A 19,398-nucleotide genomic window follows, 5' to 3' on the forward strand; every position below is an offset into this window, starting at 1 on the left:
AAATCTACACAGAAACTAGAGGTAAGTTGAAAGAGAAAAACAGATCACTCAATAAGTTTACATCGTTCTGTCGAATAGGATACAACTGGCATTCATATAGGCCTCCTTCTAGCAAATTAAGCCAAGTTATAAAATAATTCTTTGTAAGTTATAAGGACATGTCAGTACACATTTTACATTATAGTAAAGACTTTTAATTGCCAAAAGAAATAATGCTGGAATAAGAATAAGTACATAGTACTAAATCTTTACATTCAAATATTGATTTATTTTTTTCAGCGGCAAAAAGAAAACCAAGAAAGGTGAAAGTTTTCCAGTTCACAGATTGTTAGTATTTGCATTTGTTGTGTCAGAAGTTCTATCAAAATACTCCTGCAGATTTTTTGCTGACATACTGAAAAGATGTATAAGGATCTCATTTGAACTTTGTTATTCCAGTGCTTCAAATGTTACAAGATATTACTTGCTAGATTTATAAAGTTTTACTTTACTAAAAAACTAAGAACATGAAAAGATTTTGGAAGTATTATAAAGAGATTAACTGCAACACTAACCTAATTACAGTAGACATTTTCAAATTTGCTGGAGATACCAATTTATGCTTGTTTTCCTGATAACGAGTATTAGGTGTACTATGTAGTAACACAGAAGGGCTAATCCTTCCATTTCTCATGAGCTATATAAACTTCCATTGACCTCACAACTTCTTTAGTAGTCTTCCATGAGGTACTCATCAAGCTAATGTAATATAGCCCTTCTTCCTGTTTAGTTTAGTGAGTAAGTAGTTATGTGGACTAATATTGACAGGTAATACTATGCTTGGTTCAGGTTGTTCTGGCAAAGTTTATCAACTTAGAGATTTATAGAAGAAAAAGGTCCACAGCCTAATTTTTTATCATGAGGTAGAGAGTAGTTTTCTGTAGACGCTTTCAACAATTTGCACAGAATTATATATCAACAACTTTATTTATACTAAATTATCATAATTACAATGATTTTTAAATAAATGAAGGCCAAGGTATTTTCCCTGCTTTATAAAAAGTATTTAATCAATATTCTAATACTTGTTGGGTTTTTGTTAATTATACAAAAATGCTATATATGTATAATTAACTTGGACTCTTCCTCTCACAATTTGTGCAGTCAAATATTTTAAAGATACATTGTAATAAAAAGTAATATGTTCATCCTACTGTAAAGTTAGGCATATAGGACATGCTCCGATCCCATGATAATATTCTTACAGTGGAATAAATACTTCTGAACTGTTAGAATGTCTATTTTGTAAATTTAAATGTCTGTGTTCATGAATATATATTTATCAATAATCTTATAGGGAATGTTGTGTTGAGATTGAAATGAAGAAGAACATGACATTTCTTGATAGCTGAGAAATTTAAGGCATTGCAGAGGCTTGTGTTTTATTATATACAGTGTTTTTGTTTATGAAATGCGAATTCCAAAGATATATAGTGTTCTTGAAATCCTTCATATTTTTAAATATTTTAGATAATAAGATGTTTTAAACCTTTGACAAAGAATTAATTTGAAATAAAGGATGTCTTCTAACTTTGGCCTATTAGAAGAATATATGATTTTATTTACAGTTTAATTGTATTTTTAAAATACATGTAGATGATTTTTCTTTTAATTCATATCAAGTCAGAGAGATCTGTAACATCTTATGAATTAACAAATCATAATTAAAGAGAATTGAGATTATTTGGACAATGAAACCTAACATTAAAAAAATTAATTTTTTTAATGATGCTGCTAGCATATCTTTTTTCATTTAGGGTGCAGGGTAATTTGTTTTTGAATATGGTAGTTTGATAGTGTATTATACACATACATAATGTACACATATATTTGTTACATATATTCACTGTGAAGATGAGATCATCGTCTTATAAAGGATGGTTTTAATTTGTTGTAGTGAATCAAGTGGATACTGTATTAGGAAAAAAATGCACTCATGCAGGTTGCTGTCTGCAGTCCAAATTGCTGATCAGAGAGTCTTTATACACATCGGTAATGTGCTGTGCAATATAAGCTGAAATACATTCCACAAGGGAGGAAAACGGAATAGGTTACATACGCTGTTCCTAAGTGCAATGAATATAAAACTCCATTACTCACTTTAAGCAGGTGCTTTTTATATGAGACTTTAAAGAAATATAAAACTGCTAGTGAAATGATTGGTTTGTACGGACACAACTCAACTTCCAGTGCTTTAACCAGATAAAAAGAGTCTAAGAATATTCCTACAACATTTCTTTAATGATTTCAGGATGAAAGGTTAGTATCCTTCTGGTGTAAAAAACTGCCTCTCCAGATGCTAAATGTACTTTTTTTTTAATTCTCAGTAATGATACAGAATATTTTTGGGAAAATAAAAACATTTCTTACTCTTTTTTCCCATTAGAATTAGAACACTGTGTTTTTAAGTTTAATTTAAAACATTCATATTTAAATTATTAGGGAGAATGGTGTGATTTTTAAGAGAAAACAAATGGGAAGATGTACAGAAGATAATCTGAGTGAATTAGAATGTTACTGAAATTAAAAATAAAATACACCTTTTGATGTAGTGAAATTTTGGCCTCTAGCTACAGAAAGTTAGGAATGAAGGTTCAGATTCAAATATTATTTGGGTTTTTTGTTTTGTTTTTTGTTTAAACAGAACAATGGAATGGTTGCTTTTAAATAATGTTGGTAAAAAGCAGCTCACCCTTTTCACATGTAATCCATACCACTTCTTACCTTTTCATTCCTTCAGGCTCCTACCTCAATCACTGTTGTTCTCGAATGTGTTTTCAACAGCAACCTGCATTGCCACAACACAGCTGTAGTGTATATCCGTATTGTAGTGTGTATCCCTATTGATGCTTCCCATTGGGTCCCCATCACCTTCCCTGATTCTGCTATTATACTTGCTGTCTTTAAAGTCCAATCTGTTAATGAAAAATGTCTACTCTTACATGTTGAAAAGTTCCAGAGGGATAGCCGTGTTAGTCTGTATACAGCAAAAACAACGAGAATTTTGTAGCACTTTAAAGACTAACAAATTTAATTTCTGCAGGCATAAGCTTTTGTGGGCTGTTAACCCACTGTAACATCCGACGAAGTGAGTTACAGCCCACAAAAGCTTATGCCTGCAGAAATTAAATTTGTTAGTCTTTAAAGTGCTACAGAACTCTCGTTGTTTTTATTCTTACATGAGCACCTTGATGACTAATTGGTGCCTTTGCCTGAGACTCAGAATTCATGCTCTAACCTCTTTGGTCTACTTGGAGGAAGTGTCTTTTCCCATCTCATTTGTTTCGAATAATTCTGCTTCTAAACCTATAAAAGGTAAGCCAGTTGCTGGTAAATTTGGATTTGTTCTCATCTCAATGTACACTCACTTCAAATACATCACTACCCTTCTTACATCTTATTCAGAATGGAAGTTCTTGACTTCCATAGTTTCTCTGGTTTCATCACAAAGATAGGCCTTTTCTCTTCTGATGTAATCATCACTTGACTGTCATTATCTCTGGAGACAGCCATTCTGACCACCTTGCTTCTAGGTTCCTTTACCTCATAAAGGTGTAAGATACTAATGACCTTTTACATTTTCACACCATTAACCCCTATACACTTTAAATACCTCTCCCTTACTCTTTCTGATCCTGCCGTTATTGAACATTCCTGTATTAGTTTGTATCTCCTCTCCTCTGACTCTTACCATCCTCTACAACTCCTGTACCACTCTGTTTTCTGAGTGAAACTTTTCTCTTGATCCTTGATTTACTAATGACCACGTTTCATTAGTCTGTTGTCAGTTCATATTTATTACACTGTCCTTTTCTTGATTCTAATTAACTTGTTCTCATCCTTGAGTTTTATCCAATTCCCCTTCTCCCACATAATGTGGTACGCAAGTAACTTCAATAAATTTAGTTCTATCTACTGGCATCTGGAGAGAAAAAAGTGCTTCTTGGAATTCTGTAGAAAACCTTGGAAGTCCATGCCTTCCCAGAGGGCAGAGACATAGTTCCCTGTCATTCATAAATGAGGAAACTAGTGACTCATTAGGCTTGTTCTAGATTATTATTTTAAGTAGTAAAATTTGCTTTGTCCTCCCTTTAGAAGATTGAAAATATACTGGATCCTCTTGTAATCTCAAGGGCAGCTGTCTATTTCTATTCTGTATGTGTTAGCAACCCTGAATCCACTTCCAGCCATTTTTTCTTCTAGGATCTGCTATCATCCCTTGTATCTCTCATGTTATCAACAACTCTATCTCCTCTGATTCTTCCCCTATCACACTTAAAATGATTGCTACTATCCATTTCATTGAAAAATTGCTCACTTTAATTTTGGTCTTAGACATAGTTAACTACTGCTCTCCAGTGCTCTTATTCTATTATATTCAGGTTCTTACATTGTCTTTATCAATGTAGTATCTGAGCACATTCCAGCAGTGCATTAAGCAGCATGACTAACATCTGTCACATGTAGTTCAATCTCTTTCATCCTCTCCCCAGGGGCACAATTTTACATGCTGTGTAGTGTTTTGTTTTGCTTTTTAAATGTACATACTGCTATATGTGTGAGAAAAGGCAAGGTTGAAAAAGTGCACCATACTCTTAGAACAGAAGGTTGTGAGGTTTGTGACGGGCTCCTGTGGGAGTTCATTCAGCTGTCTCATACTAGTCCCCAAGAAACACTGCCTCCTGTGTAGACTTCCCTTTAGGGTAGGTGGTAGTTTTCATTGTGCCTGTGCAGCGGAGTTGTTAAACACAGTATTCATCCTAGAGTTGAAGGCGATATTTTAGATATTCTGAGGCCAGGCCATGGAGCACCTTGAAGATAAGATTTGAGGCCTTGAGCTTGACTCTATGTTCTGTGGGAAGCCATAGAAAGTGGAGGCCAGGTTTGGTGTGCTTATGGTAGTTCGGGTTGCTAAGGAGATATGCTGTAGTGTTCTGTACCAGTTGGAGTTTTGTAAGGATGACTGGCTTCGTGCCCAGGTATACTGGATTGCTGTAATCCAGTTGAGAGGGAGATGAAGGTGTATAATGAGGCCAGGTCATCATCTTCCAGGGTAGGATGGAATCTCCTAGCCAGGATGATGATAGAAAGCATTATATGTGGATGCTGCTATGTGAGAGCTTGGAATTCAGGAGTGTTGCTAAAGTGTGTACACAATTGAAGTGTGCACAATTGACCAATAGTGGTTTTATACTTTCAGCCAAAAGAGATCCAACCTTGGCTACAAACTCTCCAAAGGGCTTTCCTCTTTTCCCCCAACGCTTCTGTCTTGTTCAAGTTCAACTTCAATCAGGTTTTTCCAGTTAGTGGACTATCTTGGTGGTAATGGTATGGTCATTTGTGATAGAGCTGTGTGTTATCTGTATATTGCTGGCACTTGAGTCAGTGTCATTTTACCAATTTACCTATTGGCTGAATGTGAATGCTGATAGGTTCAAAGAGAGATTGATCCTTGTGGGGCTCCACAAGTAAGGTGTTTGATGGCAGAGGTTTAGTTTCCCATCACTGCTTATTGGATGCCTCCCTTTAGAAGGGACTCAAGCCATTTTTACCACAGTTGCCTGGGTCCTACTGCTTTTCTTAGGTAGGACATGAGGATGAGAATGAAAGTCTTCCTCTCTCCATTTACACAAGAGAGCATCATCCATCAATGACATCAAAGCTGTTTACATCCTATGTCCTGGCTGAATCCAGATTGTTTCAGATCTAGTATTTTACTCTCAATTAGATGAGCTTGTAGCTAGCTTCTGTTTGAGCTTGCTTAGGAATGGAAGATTTAAAACTGGGCAGTAATTGGCTAGAATTGATGTGTCCCAGGTTGGTTTCTTTATTGTTGGTTGCACTATTGCATATTTGAAGGAGGAAGGAAATACTCTTTCCCTTTATGAAACGTTAGTATTTGTCATGAATAGCACAAGTTGCTCATGACTCTTTTTCACCAACCAGGAAAGGGTCTGGGTTGGATTCACATATCTTGGGTTGAGATTCCTTTTAGAGTGTCCAATGCTTCTTGGTGAGTGAATGTACTGAAATCCAGGAAAACAGACAGGCTGTTTGCTGCCAGGGTAGGTGAAGAGGATCTGCGCTGTTTGAGAAGCCTTCTCACATGCACATGATCTTTTCAATGAAGTAGTTCTTTGCAGCACTTTGTGGTGGTTTTGGTTATAGGCTATAGACACTCAGGACTGATGAAGTGGTTTACCACTTTGGATAGCTACTTAGGGTGGGATTTGGCATCTTCAGTGGAGGTTGATAAAACAGGTTTCTTGGCCTGTAATACAGCCTTAGCATAATCTTTGAATTTCTTTAACCTGTAGTTTTAGCTGGTTTTTTTGCCATAGGTGCTTGAGTTTTCAACCTCCCTCTCATCTGGGGTGGAGTATCAGAAAAACAAGGAAATCTGTGTGGGTGAAGAGAAGGGATGAGCTGTGTGTGGACCGGTGTCATAGAATCGTAGACGATTAGGGTTGGATGGGACCTCAGGAGGTCATCTAGTACAACCCCCTGCTCAAAGCAGGACCACCCCAACTAAATCATCCCATCCACGGTCAAGCCAGGCCTTAAAAACCTCTGAGGATGGAGATTCCATCAGCTCCCTAGGTAACCCTTTCAAGTGCTTCACCACCCTCCTAATGAAAAAGTTTTTCCTAATGTCCAACCTAGACCTCCTGCAATGCAACTTGAGATCATTGCTCCTTGTTCTGTTATCTGCCACCACTGAGAACTGCCTAGCTCCATCCTCTTTGGAACCGCCCCCTTCAGGTAGTTGAAGGTTGCTGTCAAATCCCCTCTCACTGGCAAAGTATGACTTCAGGTAGTACACAAAGTTTGTGGAGTTCCAAGCCTCCCTACTGGAGGACAAACAGATTGAGTTTCAATCCCTCATCGATGAGGGCAACCTGGTGGCCAAGGTCACCCTCCAGGCAGCGTTTGGTGCAACGGACACAGTGGCGCAGTCTCTTGTCTCAGGGGTGGTACTCAAAAGGGACTCATGGCTTCAAACATTGGGATTCCCCAAGGAAGTCCAAGCCACCCAAGACCTCCCATTTGATAACCAAAAGTTTAGTGATAAGACTGATGAGGGTCTGCACTCTGTGAAGGACTCCCGAGCTACCCTGTGGTCCTTGGGCCTTAATATTCAGGCCTCCGCCTGCTACCACAACAGACCACCTTTCGAACCATGGTACCCCTCCTAACCTGCCTACCAACCCTATCCACAGCGCCAACAAGACCAGCCACACTGCCATCCACAATCTCAGTGGCCTAGCTTTTCTGCCACCTCTACTTCTACTGCTTCTACCTCTCAGCAGCTCTCATTGTAACATCCCTTTTGACTTCTCAATAGAGAACTGCGGACACTGCCCCAACCCTTCCCTGGCTTCCCTGATCATCTTTGGGGGCCTAGCCCTATTGAAGGGTGCTAGATGTCATAACATGGGATACCTTATAGAATTCCACACTGTCCCCCCCACATGCCACCCTCGCCAGGGCAACCGGGCCCACCCAATGCAACTGGACCTCCTCCAAAAGGAAGCATGCACACTCCCCGACAAAGGAGCCATAGAGCAGGTCCCACGGCTTCTACTTCCCCTATTTTCTCATACCAAAAAAGGGAGGAGATCTCCACCCCATCCTGGATCAGTGGACACTGAACCAATTTATCCACAAATTCCACTTCTGTATGATGACTCTCCCCCAAATCATTCCCTCCTTTTCCTCTGGAGCATGGTTCGTAGCTCTCGATATGAAGGATGCATACTTCCATGTGGACCTCCACCCTGTCCAGTGCAGATTTCTCCGCTTTATGTTGGGACACTTCCATTACCAATTCTGCATACTCTCATTTGGGATAGCTACTGTCCCTCACATGTTCACAAAGGTCTTCGCCGTGGTGACAGCGCAGATAAGACACTTGGGCCACTCGTTTTTTCTTTACCTGAGCGACTGGCTCCTAGTGGTGGCATCATGCAACCTCCTTCCTGTCACTATCCTCACACTGTGGGAACTCCTCACCAGCCTGGGCATATTCGTCAATGAGATGAAGTACACCATGGTGCCAAGCAGACACCTTACCTTTATAGGAGCCTGTCTGGACTCCCGTGTAGGAAGGGCATTCCTTCTGAAAGACTGGTTTGCGACTCTCACCTCCCTAATCATGTGACTTCGGTGCCACGCATGCACGCACCTTTATTACTGCCTGTCAATCCTGGGACATTTGGCAGCATGCACTGCCGTCACACCATACACCCACCTTCACATGAGGTGCCTTCAATTATGGCTTCGCTCAGTGTATGACCCACAGAGGGACTACCTCAGCAAATGGGTCTTTCTCCCTCTCTCCTTCCCTATCTTGGTGGTGTGACCCGTTCAAGGTAATGCAGGCACCCCCTTCAACCTGCCTACCCCACATACCACTCTGACCACGGATGCTTGCCTCATAGGCTGGGGAACCCACATACAGGATCATACAAGGTCTCTGGTCTCCGACTCTTTTGCTCTAGGGTCGTCATTGGACAGGGCTCAGAAGGGGATGCTCTCCTTCTCCCCTGGACATCAGAGCTGTGTTATGTTTTCCCTCCCCTCCCACTTCCCCTACAAGTACTCCACAAGGTGAGGCGGGACTGAGCAGCCCTCATAGCTCCTGCCACTATTGGTTCACAGATCTTCTTCACCTTTTCTTCTGCCCACCAATACGTCTTCCCCCTCTCCTTAACCTCCTCACCCAACAACTGGGCTAAATCTGCCACCTCAACCCAGACCTTCTTCACCTCACAGCCTGGTATTTGGATGGGGCTTGCGAGTAGACAACATGTGCTGTCCACCAGTATGGGATATACTCACCCACAGCCAATGCTCCACCACAAGGGCATGCTACCAAGCCAAGTGGCAACATTTCACAGAGTGGGCAGCATGCAGTCATCACTCTATAAACACAGCGTCCATGTCCAGTAGTTGGGTACCTCCAGAGAGCAGGATGGGGCCAGATTATGACAAAGCGTTCATCATTGTCTGCTATAGGTATTCTTGAATTTTGCTCTGAAGCATTTGGTAGTGGCCAATGTTAAATAAAAATACTGGACTAGATGGATCACTAAGTTGCTAGGGTGTTGGTTTGGGATTTGGGGGACCTTGGTTAATTTATTGGCTGTGCCTCAGGCTTCTTATATGATTTTCGGTGAGTCACTCAGTCTCTATATGCCCCAATTCACCATCTGTAAAATGGGGAGAAGATTGCTTCCCTACCTCACAGAGGTTTTGTGTGTATAGGTGCTGGAACTAGGAATGCTGGGGAATGCTGCTGCGCCCCTTGATTTGAAGTGGTTTTCATTATATATAAGGTTTTCAGTTTGGTTCAATGGCTCTCAGCACTGCTACTATAAAAATTGTTCCAGCACCCCTGGTCTTGTGAGATACATGTGTTAAAAGATTGTGAGGCACTTAGGTACTTATGTGGTTCCCATTGTAGTATCTAAGATAGATAGCAAGTTCTATATTCCTGTCATGTATTGGTTTCTGCTGGACTAGAAATTATAATTATTTGAGCCACTGCTGTTTATTTTGTGATATTTAATTTATGTCTAGTTCCATATTACTATGTACATAACTTCATTTATACATCAGCTGTCCTTAGCAGATATCATGGTTTTACATAAGGGACTTTGGTGCTCTCTACTTTTCCCTGTAGCTCCTAATTTAAATAATCTCCCAAAATTTGCCCAGTCCTGAAACCCTTAGATGAGTTGTCATTGTGTGAAAGCCCTAATGTGTTCATTTGGAATTCAGTGTTGCTACTCACATGATTGTGTTACCTGTAGAGGGATTACTTGTGTAATTTTAATTTTTAGTTTATTCCATGGTACAGGTATGTTGCAAAGGACTCTTGACAGTAAGTAATTATATATGCCTTACTGAATGTGCTCTACTATCTATACACAATTAAATGTATTAAACACAGACTTTCAGACTTAATTCTGAGTTTTCTGCATCTTGTCATTATGTAAGTTAAGTTCCAAGTTTTTTTTTTCTGGGTTATTTAAATAATCAAATGAATAATCTTTAATGCAAGTGTCTTTGAGAGCTGATGGAAGAAAATATAATTGGTTAAGTATTTACGGGACTTAAAATAGGTATTTTAGTTACCTTAATGTCTCCAGCTATCATGAAAATATATATCAAAGTGCTTTTTAAAAAAAAAATTTTTTTTTACCTGATGGATCATAATAGTTTCTTTGTATAAATATGGATTTTAGCAGAAATACTATGTTAGGTATGCACTGAAAGAACCCCATAGTTAGGCTAATGCTTGAATAATGAACAAAGTGCTTGCCAAATCTAACTTTTGAATTGAATGTCAGTTCTGTGTAGGGAAAAAAAAATCATTTGTAAAATAGTGACTTCTATTCCCTCCTTCCTCCCAACCTCATGCTCTTTACAAGTGTCCAAACCATTTTTTAAAAAATTTGTAAGTAAATGTAATTTTCTTGATGGTGAAAATCTATGGAATAATAGAGCTAGCTTGAGCCGTATGTGGTGTGCGTAGCTGGGTGTTGTGTAAACTTCCCCATAGAATTCTGCCAGTGTACCTAAATCCTGACCTGCAACATCCCCTGCTGTTACAGTTCTAGGCATTTCTTCAGTAAAGGCTGCCAATAGCACTGATTTGCCCTACATTGTGTGGTAGCTTTCTGGTGCGCACAAATGGGGACTAAGAAAAGACCACCAAACTTATTTCCCCTTATGACCTAAGGTGAGGTTTGAACTCTGGTTTCCGTAGCAAAATGGCAAGTGCACTAACCTGCTGTGCCACTCAGCTGTATGTGTTTAATGTTTTGATTTTGCTACTGAATGAAACCCTGTTTTCTACATTTCAGCTGAAAACATTTTTAGTCATTTAAGATAATCAAATTAAAGGATTATAATGAAAATGTTGATAGAGAGCAATTGAAGTGTCATAGCTCAGGTATAAAATGAAACAAAAATATATGGATTTGTGTATATACACATTTATTCTAAAATTGTAATTTTGTCATATGTGTATGAAAATAAGAACAGATATACATATTTTATGCATTATATGTATATGTATAAAAAGTATATAACAATATTCTCTCACTTCACAAAGTCAGCTATGAATAGCAACAAAAACGCTGTAAGAACATCTAACGTAGATAATTAAAGTGTAATTAAGTTTAAATACCTTGGTGAAGGAATATAAAAATATTTAAATTCAACAGGCTAGTACATTTGCAGTTTTCTTTTATTAGGTGTGAAATCTAAGAATCCCCTGCCAACTCTTGAGGGCTCAGTCCAGAATGTTGAATTGAAGTACTGCAGCACATCATTGGTCAAATGTGCCTCTGGGACCGTGGGATCAATAAAAATTTGTGCCAAAGCCCCAGGTATGTGCAGCTGGACCATGTAAAACTTTATTGCCTGTATAGGAGAATTGGCCTTGTTTTTTACAAGGAGAGTTACTGAAATAAGAATTGTTCCTATGAATCAGAGAGGGTTTTTTTGTATTCTGTTTTTTTTTAAATTGTGCCAGGATGATACATCATGGCCATAGTAAATTCAATTTTGACAATAAATAAATAAAATTAAAACCCGTTGGATTTTGAACTCAAAAATCAGGTTCTATCAATATTGAAGAAAATTGATATGAAAACTGGATTTTCATTTCTGTTTCACCTCATTTTCTTTATAATTATGATAATATATTATGCTTTTTTAAAAATCTGTCTCATCATTTTCAAATAAAACACAACTAAAATTTTCAGTTGTGGAGTTTTTAAGAGATTTTGTAGTGTAATGAATCTTTACCACTTCTAGTGAAGAGAGTGGTATACAGTAGATATTTCCAACTAATACATATACCTGATGTAGCAAGTGTAGAGAGCTTTTTAAAGATAGTAAATATAACTAAATGTGATTTATGCGTTCACAAGTGATTGTTGAGATAAGTGACTATTTTATTAGATGATAGTAATTTACAAATTATTTAATGGGATTTGATTAATTTATCTGGGGACATGACTTTAAATTCTGTTATATATAAATAAATTTGCAAAATAACTTTATAAGGAAGTTGTTTATTACTAACAAGTATATAAATGCTGTTCATTCTTTGTATTTTGTCACTTTATTCTATACTTGTGTATTTAATAGCTGCCCTAATCAGGCTAGTGAAAGTTTGTGCTGAATTACATTGTTGTAAGAAAAGGCGTAAGAAGTTGAACCTTTATTTAGGTGCTGGTGGAAAAGAGAAGCTGATTCCTTTAATTCAAGGCCCTTCTGACACCAGAGACCTACACAGCAGCAAATGGCTCAGTGAAAGCAGAAAGCCAGAATCTCTCTTAGCTCCAGATTTGGTAGCCTTTACAATCCAGAGTCCACAGTATATGGACTACTGCCATAATTCAGGTAAGTGCAAAACTCTCGTTAAGCTGGTATCACATTACATTTTCATATCCAATGTAGGTTTTGAAAGGGGGACTTGATATAATATGTGCCAAATGCCAGAGTATCTGTTTCACATACTGCACACACATAGCTTCACTCTAGTTCACGCTGAAACATAAAAGACAAAACACACCATTATAATATGTATCTTCTTAGATGAGTCATACTTAATTGACTTTATTTGCTTTTTTTAAATCGTATTCTTTCTTCTGCCTGCTTTTTTTTTAGTTTGACAAAATCCATGTTGTAGATGTTAATTTTATTTCAGTTTCCTATCTAACTAGAGTTTCAGATACAGAAGCAATAGGTTAGTCCTTGAGTTGACATATTGGATTCAAAATGGCTCATGTAAAAACTGTAGCATAATTCATTTCCATTAAAATGTGTTAATCCATATAGTAAGAAGTGTCTAAACTTTGAAAACAGTTTGGAAACCATACATTTAACTTCATCTATCTTGCTACAGTGTTATAGATGTAAATGGTAAGCAAGTATAGCATTTCTGAATAGCTTGTGTAGGAGCTGAAGGAAGTTGCTGGTTTGAAAGGTTTAGTGATGCCTGTGTAGGTATGAGCACTCATGTAGCATTCTCATAAATTCCATAGGATTTAAACAAAACATTGGTGACTGGTGGTCTGTTTAAAGGGACATGGTCAATTTGAAATCTAGTTAGTTAAAAACAATTATATAAAAGCAATTTCGGGTACTATATCTGGCCTTACATCCTCCTGCTAAAACATGCTGATGTAGTAATTACATTTTTCTATTTTTAAAATGTTGTTCTTACCCTTGTTACTGTATTAAAGATCAAAACAAATAATACGGGAAGCTGACAAATGTACTGATTGTACCAGGGAAACAATAAAATTAACTGCACATACAGCGCTGCAAAACAAAAATAAACTTTTGTGAGCACAAAATTACATGTGTACACATGGAGGCTACATTAAGGCCCCTTTGAATATCTTGTTTTATGTGTGCTATATGTAGTCTGTTTTTTTTTTTTTTTTTTTTTGTCTTCACTAAGTGGTCTGTGCAATAGCTCTGCACAGTCATGTTGGAAATATTTATAGCAAGATTTTTATAATGATTATCTTAGATATTTCAAGTATTGCGATGAACAGTTGCCTTGAGCAATCAATTGATAAACATTCAAACACCCCGTTTTCCTTCCTTTGAAAAACTTCTGAACACCTACCTATTCCTTTGCAGTTTTTTCACTCAATAACTACACACCACAAATGTTTATGGCACTTGTTCATGACATTTGTATTGTTTTGTATCTTTTATGCCTTCTCTTATTCCAAGGATCATACGTTTGGCTAGCACATATAACTCATTTTAAAAGACTATATACCTACCATCTTTATATAAATTAATTATGATGTACAGTGTATATTTTAGATCACCATGCAAGTAGTTCCATTTACTATTTGAGCTTTTAAAAATATATTTTAATTGATTTTTGGAGGAGGATATTTGAGGGAATTGAAAACAAAATGAAAATAGGACCAGATTTATGTACATTGGCTTTGAGAGGCCAATTAAAGTGATGCAAGCAAAATAAGTCCTAATAAGGAGTTTCAGTAAGTGTTGTGTAGCTGAATTGACAAGAATAATTAACAGATGTGTGAGTTTAAATGCTGCCACAAATCAAGTAGTCAATTTAATTCTTAGCAAATTGGAGAGGTTTCAGAGAAGAGCCATGAGAATGATTAAAGGATTAGAAAACATGCTTCACAGTGATAGACTCAAGGAGTTATATCTGTTTAGTTTAACAAAGAGGAGCTTAAGGGATGACTTGATCACAATTTGTAAGTACTTTCACAAAGAACAAATATTTGATAATGGGCAATTCAATCTAGCAGAAAAAGGTATAGCACAATCCAATGGCTTGAAGATAGACAAATTCAGATGGGAAATACAACATTTTAACCATGAGGGTAATTGATCATTGGAACACTTTACCAAGCATTGTGATGGATTCTGCATCACTGGCAATTTTAAAATCAAGATTGGATGTTTTTCTAAAAGATATGCTCTAGGAATTATTTTGGAGAAGTTCTATTGCTTGTGTTACACAGGATGTCAGACTTGATGCTCACAGTGGTCCCTTCTGGCCTTGGAATCTATGAATCTATAAAATGAATGGCTGCTAAAGAAACTGCCATGCTGAAAATGGACAATTTTCTTGTTTTGCTTCTTTTGGAATGAAGGCCAGGAAATCTACATATGCACAAAGTATATGCTGTTTTCCATTTTGGAGTGTACAAAGCTGAAGCCATTGACAGAAAACAGAAAAACTAAACTGGATAGTTTGAGAGCTATAATAGGTTTAAACTACATTGGGATGGATATGGAAGATGAAGGGGTATTGAAAGATTATGGTGCAACCATTTTAGAAGAAGAATGGAGAAGTTCCCCCCAAAGGGGAAATAGAAACAATTGTTCTGTACTGGTAATTTGATAGTGAATAACACTGAGCAGGCAATATATGATCCAGATAAAGAGGTCTGGATGCTGTGCTAGGTGCCAAGGCATGGGATATGACCAGAAAGGCCAAAGACAGATTAATTATAGATAAATTCCTAATTACTGTGGCGAACATAGGAACTAGTGACACAAGAGAGATTAATTAGAATAAAGGATAATTTTCCAGATCTTGGAAGAGAATTAAAAATGCCTTGAAGATTGCAAGTATATGGGTGAAGGAAGAATGACTAACTAATTTTGCCCATGGTGTAGACAGGAGGTTTTGGCATTATACAGAACTGATTGCTTTCTGTAATGAATGTGACTAGGTTATAAATCTCTGCTTAGATTGGAAATCAACTTCAAGTGTACGCAACTAGTGGAGTGGGTAGACTGCCTTTAAACTGGTTATAAATTGGGAGGAGGACATTGTGGTCAGTTTAAAAAAAAGTGTTAGTATTCACTTGGGAGTACATCCCAAGAAAATGTTATCAAAAAGTGAATAATAACAATAAAAACCCTACATTAACATTTTATATGTCTGTATCGAACTTAATGATGAGAGATGAAAGATAATGTAGAATTAATATTAAATGGCAGTGATTGTAACCTAGTGGAGAAAACTGAATCTTGGTAAAATAACTTTTACAAAAGTGTTAACAGGAAAAGGAAAAATGATATATAATAGCCTGTGTTTACAATAAAGTGTGACACAGCAATATCAGTTTGCCTTGTGCAAATAGCAAAGTATTTTCTAATATAGAAAATAAGTTAATTATGATTTTAATATTAACAGTTCTGGCCCTTAAATGTAACTTTGTATGTTAACACTCTTAATTCTGTAATCATTCATCAGTTTCAAAATCTACCACTAGATTGCTCAGTGTTTTTTAATAGTCTTGTCCCCTTGAATATCTATGTAGCTTTACTGCTCCCTCACCTTTTTCTAGATCACAACATATAATAATAGAGAGGGGGTGATTGGCAGAATTTTCTCTGTTAAGGGACCTAGGGTTTGGGAATGCCCTCCTACTCCATCTGAAATATCCTTGATATATTGACTTTCATAGCAAGGTGCAGAGCCCATTTGTTTCACCTAGCATTTGAAGACAGGTGGGGGACTTTGAAGATGAATGGTAGTGTTAGTGTTTAATTATGAGCTTCTACTGAAAAGATGACGTGAGCTGATTAAACTGTTTCGGATTGTACTATTAAATAATTGGCAATGTCCTCAGAGCCTGTGTACGGACACTTTTTATTACTTAAATCAGAAGGATGTAAAATTATACATTTAATTAATAAATGATCTTCCTTGAACTGGACTTAAATATTCAATACTACAGTTGTAAAGCAAGGAAGTAAACAAAAGCAATCGTTACTTTTGGGTTCATTTGAGATAAATTAGTGCATCCAATGGAAAAGGACCAAATTGATAAAGAAGATTTTCCTAGTTTTTCTGAGGGAATTTCTAACAATGGAGAGCAAAAATTTTCAAACTATTTTAAATGTTAAGCAGGAATTGGCAGTGCCTCATCTTTCCTTTCTTATGTTGGCAAGCACTTTGAGACACTTCTATTTAAAAATAGTTGGAATATATGCATAATTTCACAAATCTGAAAATACATTACTCTGAAATGGAGTATTTAGAAGTGTTTATATTTCTCAGCTTCCTAAAAATCCTATAAAAAGAGTGCATTGAAATTTACAAAAGTGTCATAAATTATAACACTAACAACAATGTTATTTGATACTTTTCCTACTATGCAAAGGTTAATTTTGTTCAGTAGGGTCAATTGGAAAGGAAAGGGTGGGCTTAAAATCCAATTTTGCTTTTAAAAAAAAAAAAAAAAAAAAGCCAAGAGGTTAAAATGAAGTTGTCAATAGCAGTTGTTTTTCCATTTCACTGCTCAGATCTGGAATACTGTAAATTCTAGAAGTTAGATTTTAAAGTTGGAACAATGATGTTTTATAAATTTTCAATTTTAATTTAGATGTATGTCTTTGTGTTGTTAAAAAAATGTAAAAGAAACCTTAATGAACTGCCTGAAGTACCTTTTTAAAGTATGTTTGACATGACAAATAAGTAAGAAAGTTTATATATTGTAGTAAGTAAAGAGAATTCACATTTGTGGTTTGGACATAAATGTGTAAAAATATACCCATCTATCTTATTACATTTCCTCTCCTGTCCCTGAGGACTTTGCTATGTACATTATCTGTAATTGTTGCCAGTTTTCTATCATGTTCCCACTGGCTTTTGGTGCAAAAAACCTTATCCTCTCGATGACAGAGCTTGCCTGAATGATTTCATGCTCTTAGCATTTTTGTTCACAGGAATTAGTAGCAAAATGCAACTACAGCTGAACATAGCATCTATTTTTGTAATTTTGAAGTTTAAACTCTGTTATTGGAACTAAATGAAGAGATGCAGGTGTTCTCCAGTTCAAGTCCTTTGGGATTTTTTGATGGTAGACGCTTGAAAAGAAAATGCATGTGTTTCCAGAGTCAAACAGCAGCTGTGGACAAGGATTTATGTTTTTCTCAGAACTTTGGGATTTCAAAATGTTACATTTAATCACATGCACAGAAAGGAGAGCAAATGTTAAAGATGTTACATATAAAACTAGGGGTCTGATCTCTTTACCATACCAACTAGTTGTGGGAATACAGGAACAAAGTGATCTTTAATCTTAATATCAACAATTTCAAAAGGATTATGATAGTTGCCAGGACTCAGTCTTTTGAGAACTCTGCAGTTGCAGCACAGAACATTTTTATCCTCTTAATTACTTTTAAAATATAGTTTATTCTCATTATTTTGCCTTTTTAAAAAAAAATTCCAGTGCAAGTAATATATGTCCCTGAAAACATGATGTTTGTATTGTACTTTTGTTAGGATAAGGTAAATTGGATTTCAGGCAATTATATATTCTAAGATGAATTCCATTAACTATGTCCTGTAGTTTTCAAAATTGAATTGACAACAATACTTAAAATACTTGGAGTGTGAGGCTAAAATTAGAAAAGTTGCCAAGTTATAAACCTTGCCAAAATGAATGTTTTACTGGTAATGAGTGTGCTGTCAATTCTGTACATTTTAAGAATTTGAGATTTGTTAATGATACTAAGTGAAAAGTGCTGTCTACAGATGCGTCATCCATGATGAGTAATCTCCTGTGTATAGGTTTTGAAAGTGGTGACTTTCTGTGTGTTACTTTTTTATGAGGAAAGAACAATTAACTTGAATAATGTGAGTAAACTTGATTACAAAATTTTTAAACACAGAGCAAGATAACCTTTTAGTAATTGTATGTGACCCTGATTCACCAAAATGCTTATGTACTTTAGCCAGGGCCTGCAGCTAGCCTGCTTACCTGCTAGCTTAACCCCCAGGCAGTCTAATGAGCACAGCTGGGTCCGAATTGAACTTTCGGATTGGCCTAACTGCCCGATTGGCTGACAGATCTGCAGACCTGTTCTTAAGACCGGCAGCAGGATGTTGTCTACTCAAAGTATTTTCCAGCAGCAGCACTAGCTCCTGCCTTGTTCCAGCCCTGCTGCTGCCTCACAGATCTGACCTTAGGCTCCAATTCCTGCCTTTGACTCTGGCTTGACCTTTGGCTCTGGCATCTGGCTTCTGACTGGTTCTGACCATCAGGACCTTTTCCTGGCTCCTGCTTCCACCACTAGGCAAGACTGCCCACATCCCATTCTCTAACAGTTGAGCACCCTAAAAGGAGCCATCACGGGGGAAAAAGGGCCTGGTTCCCCGCTGACATGGATCCCACCAAGACAGACGCCTCTCTGTTGGAGATAGTGGGTGCTGTATACAATCTGCAGGCTCAGGTTTTTATCCTGCAGGCGTGGAATACAGTCCTGCAGACACAAGCCACAGCTGCAACTCTGGCTCCCCACAAACCGAAGATTCTTCTTCGAGGAGTGTCTCTATAGGTGCTCCACTTCAGGTGATGGTGTGCCCCTATGACTTTGATTGGAAATTTTTGGCAACAGTGGTCATCTGGGTCGCTCATGTGCTCTCCCCATCTTGCACTGTTGTCAGATTCTATCCAGCACTGTGCAAACAGACCCCCACTCAGTTTCTTCTCAACTGTCCTCGACCTGAGACGGAGCTCCCAGCACTGTTAAGACTGATAGCTATACTTAGTGTTTAAAATAGTTTAGAGTAGTGTTTAGTGCCAAGTTAGATTTACTTATCCCTGTCTCCCTGTTTATTTTCTTTAAAAAAAAAAAAAATCTTTTTATTCCAAGTTTGTACACCACTCTAGCATAGTTAGTGTTCACCATTTGGTTTGAACGGCCATAATTTGATCATGCCTAGTTCATCAGGCTTTAAGCACTGCTTTTCCTTCCGGGAAGCGATCCTAGTCTCGGATGGACACTCTCAGTGCATGCCTATGAGAGACACAC

General features: G+C 37.4%; 1 protein-coding gene across 9 annotated transcripts in view; it reads left to right on the forward strand.

Moving 5' to 3' along the window:
- VPS13B (vacuolar protein sorting 13 homolog B) overlaps positions 1 to 19,398 on the forward strand; it is an 819,784-nt gene that overhangs the window by 274,695 nt on the left and 525,691 nt on the right. For all 9 annotated transcript variants that reach the window (XM_067537148.1, XM_067537121.1, XM_067537138.1 and 6 more), the window contains 2 exons: positions 11,304 to 11,438; positions 12,286 to 12,459. In XM_067537148.1, the coding sequence (XP_067393249.1) occupies positions 11,304 to 11,438; positions 12,286 to 12,459 (309 nt within the window). The remainder of the gene's footprint in view (positions 1 to 11,303; positions 11,439 to 12,285; positions 12,460 to 19,398) is intronic.

Source organism: Emydura macquarii, unplaced genomic scaffold (genome assembly GCF_026122565.2).
Source record: "Emydura macquarii macquarii isolate MOO-44397 ecotype Brisbane River unplaced genomic scaffold, CSIRO-AGI_Emac_v2 contig_383, whole genome shotgun sequence".
In the NCBI taxonomy this organism is placed as follows: Eukaryota; Metazoa; Chordata; order Testudines; family Chelidae; genus Emydura; species Emydura macquarii.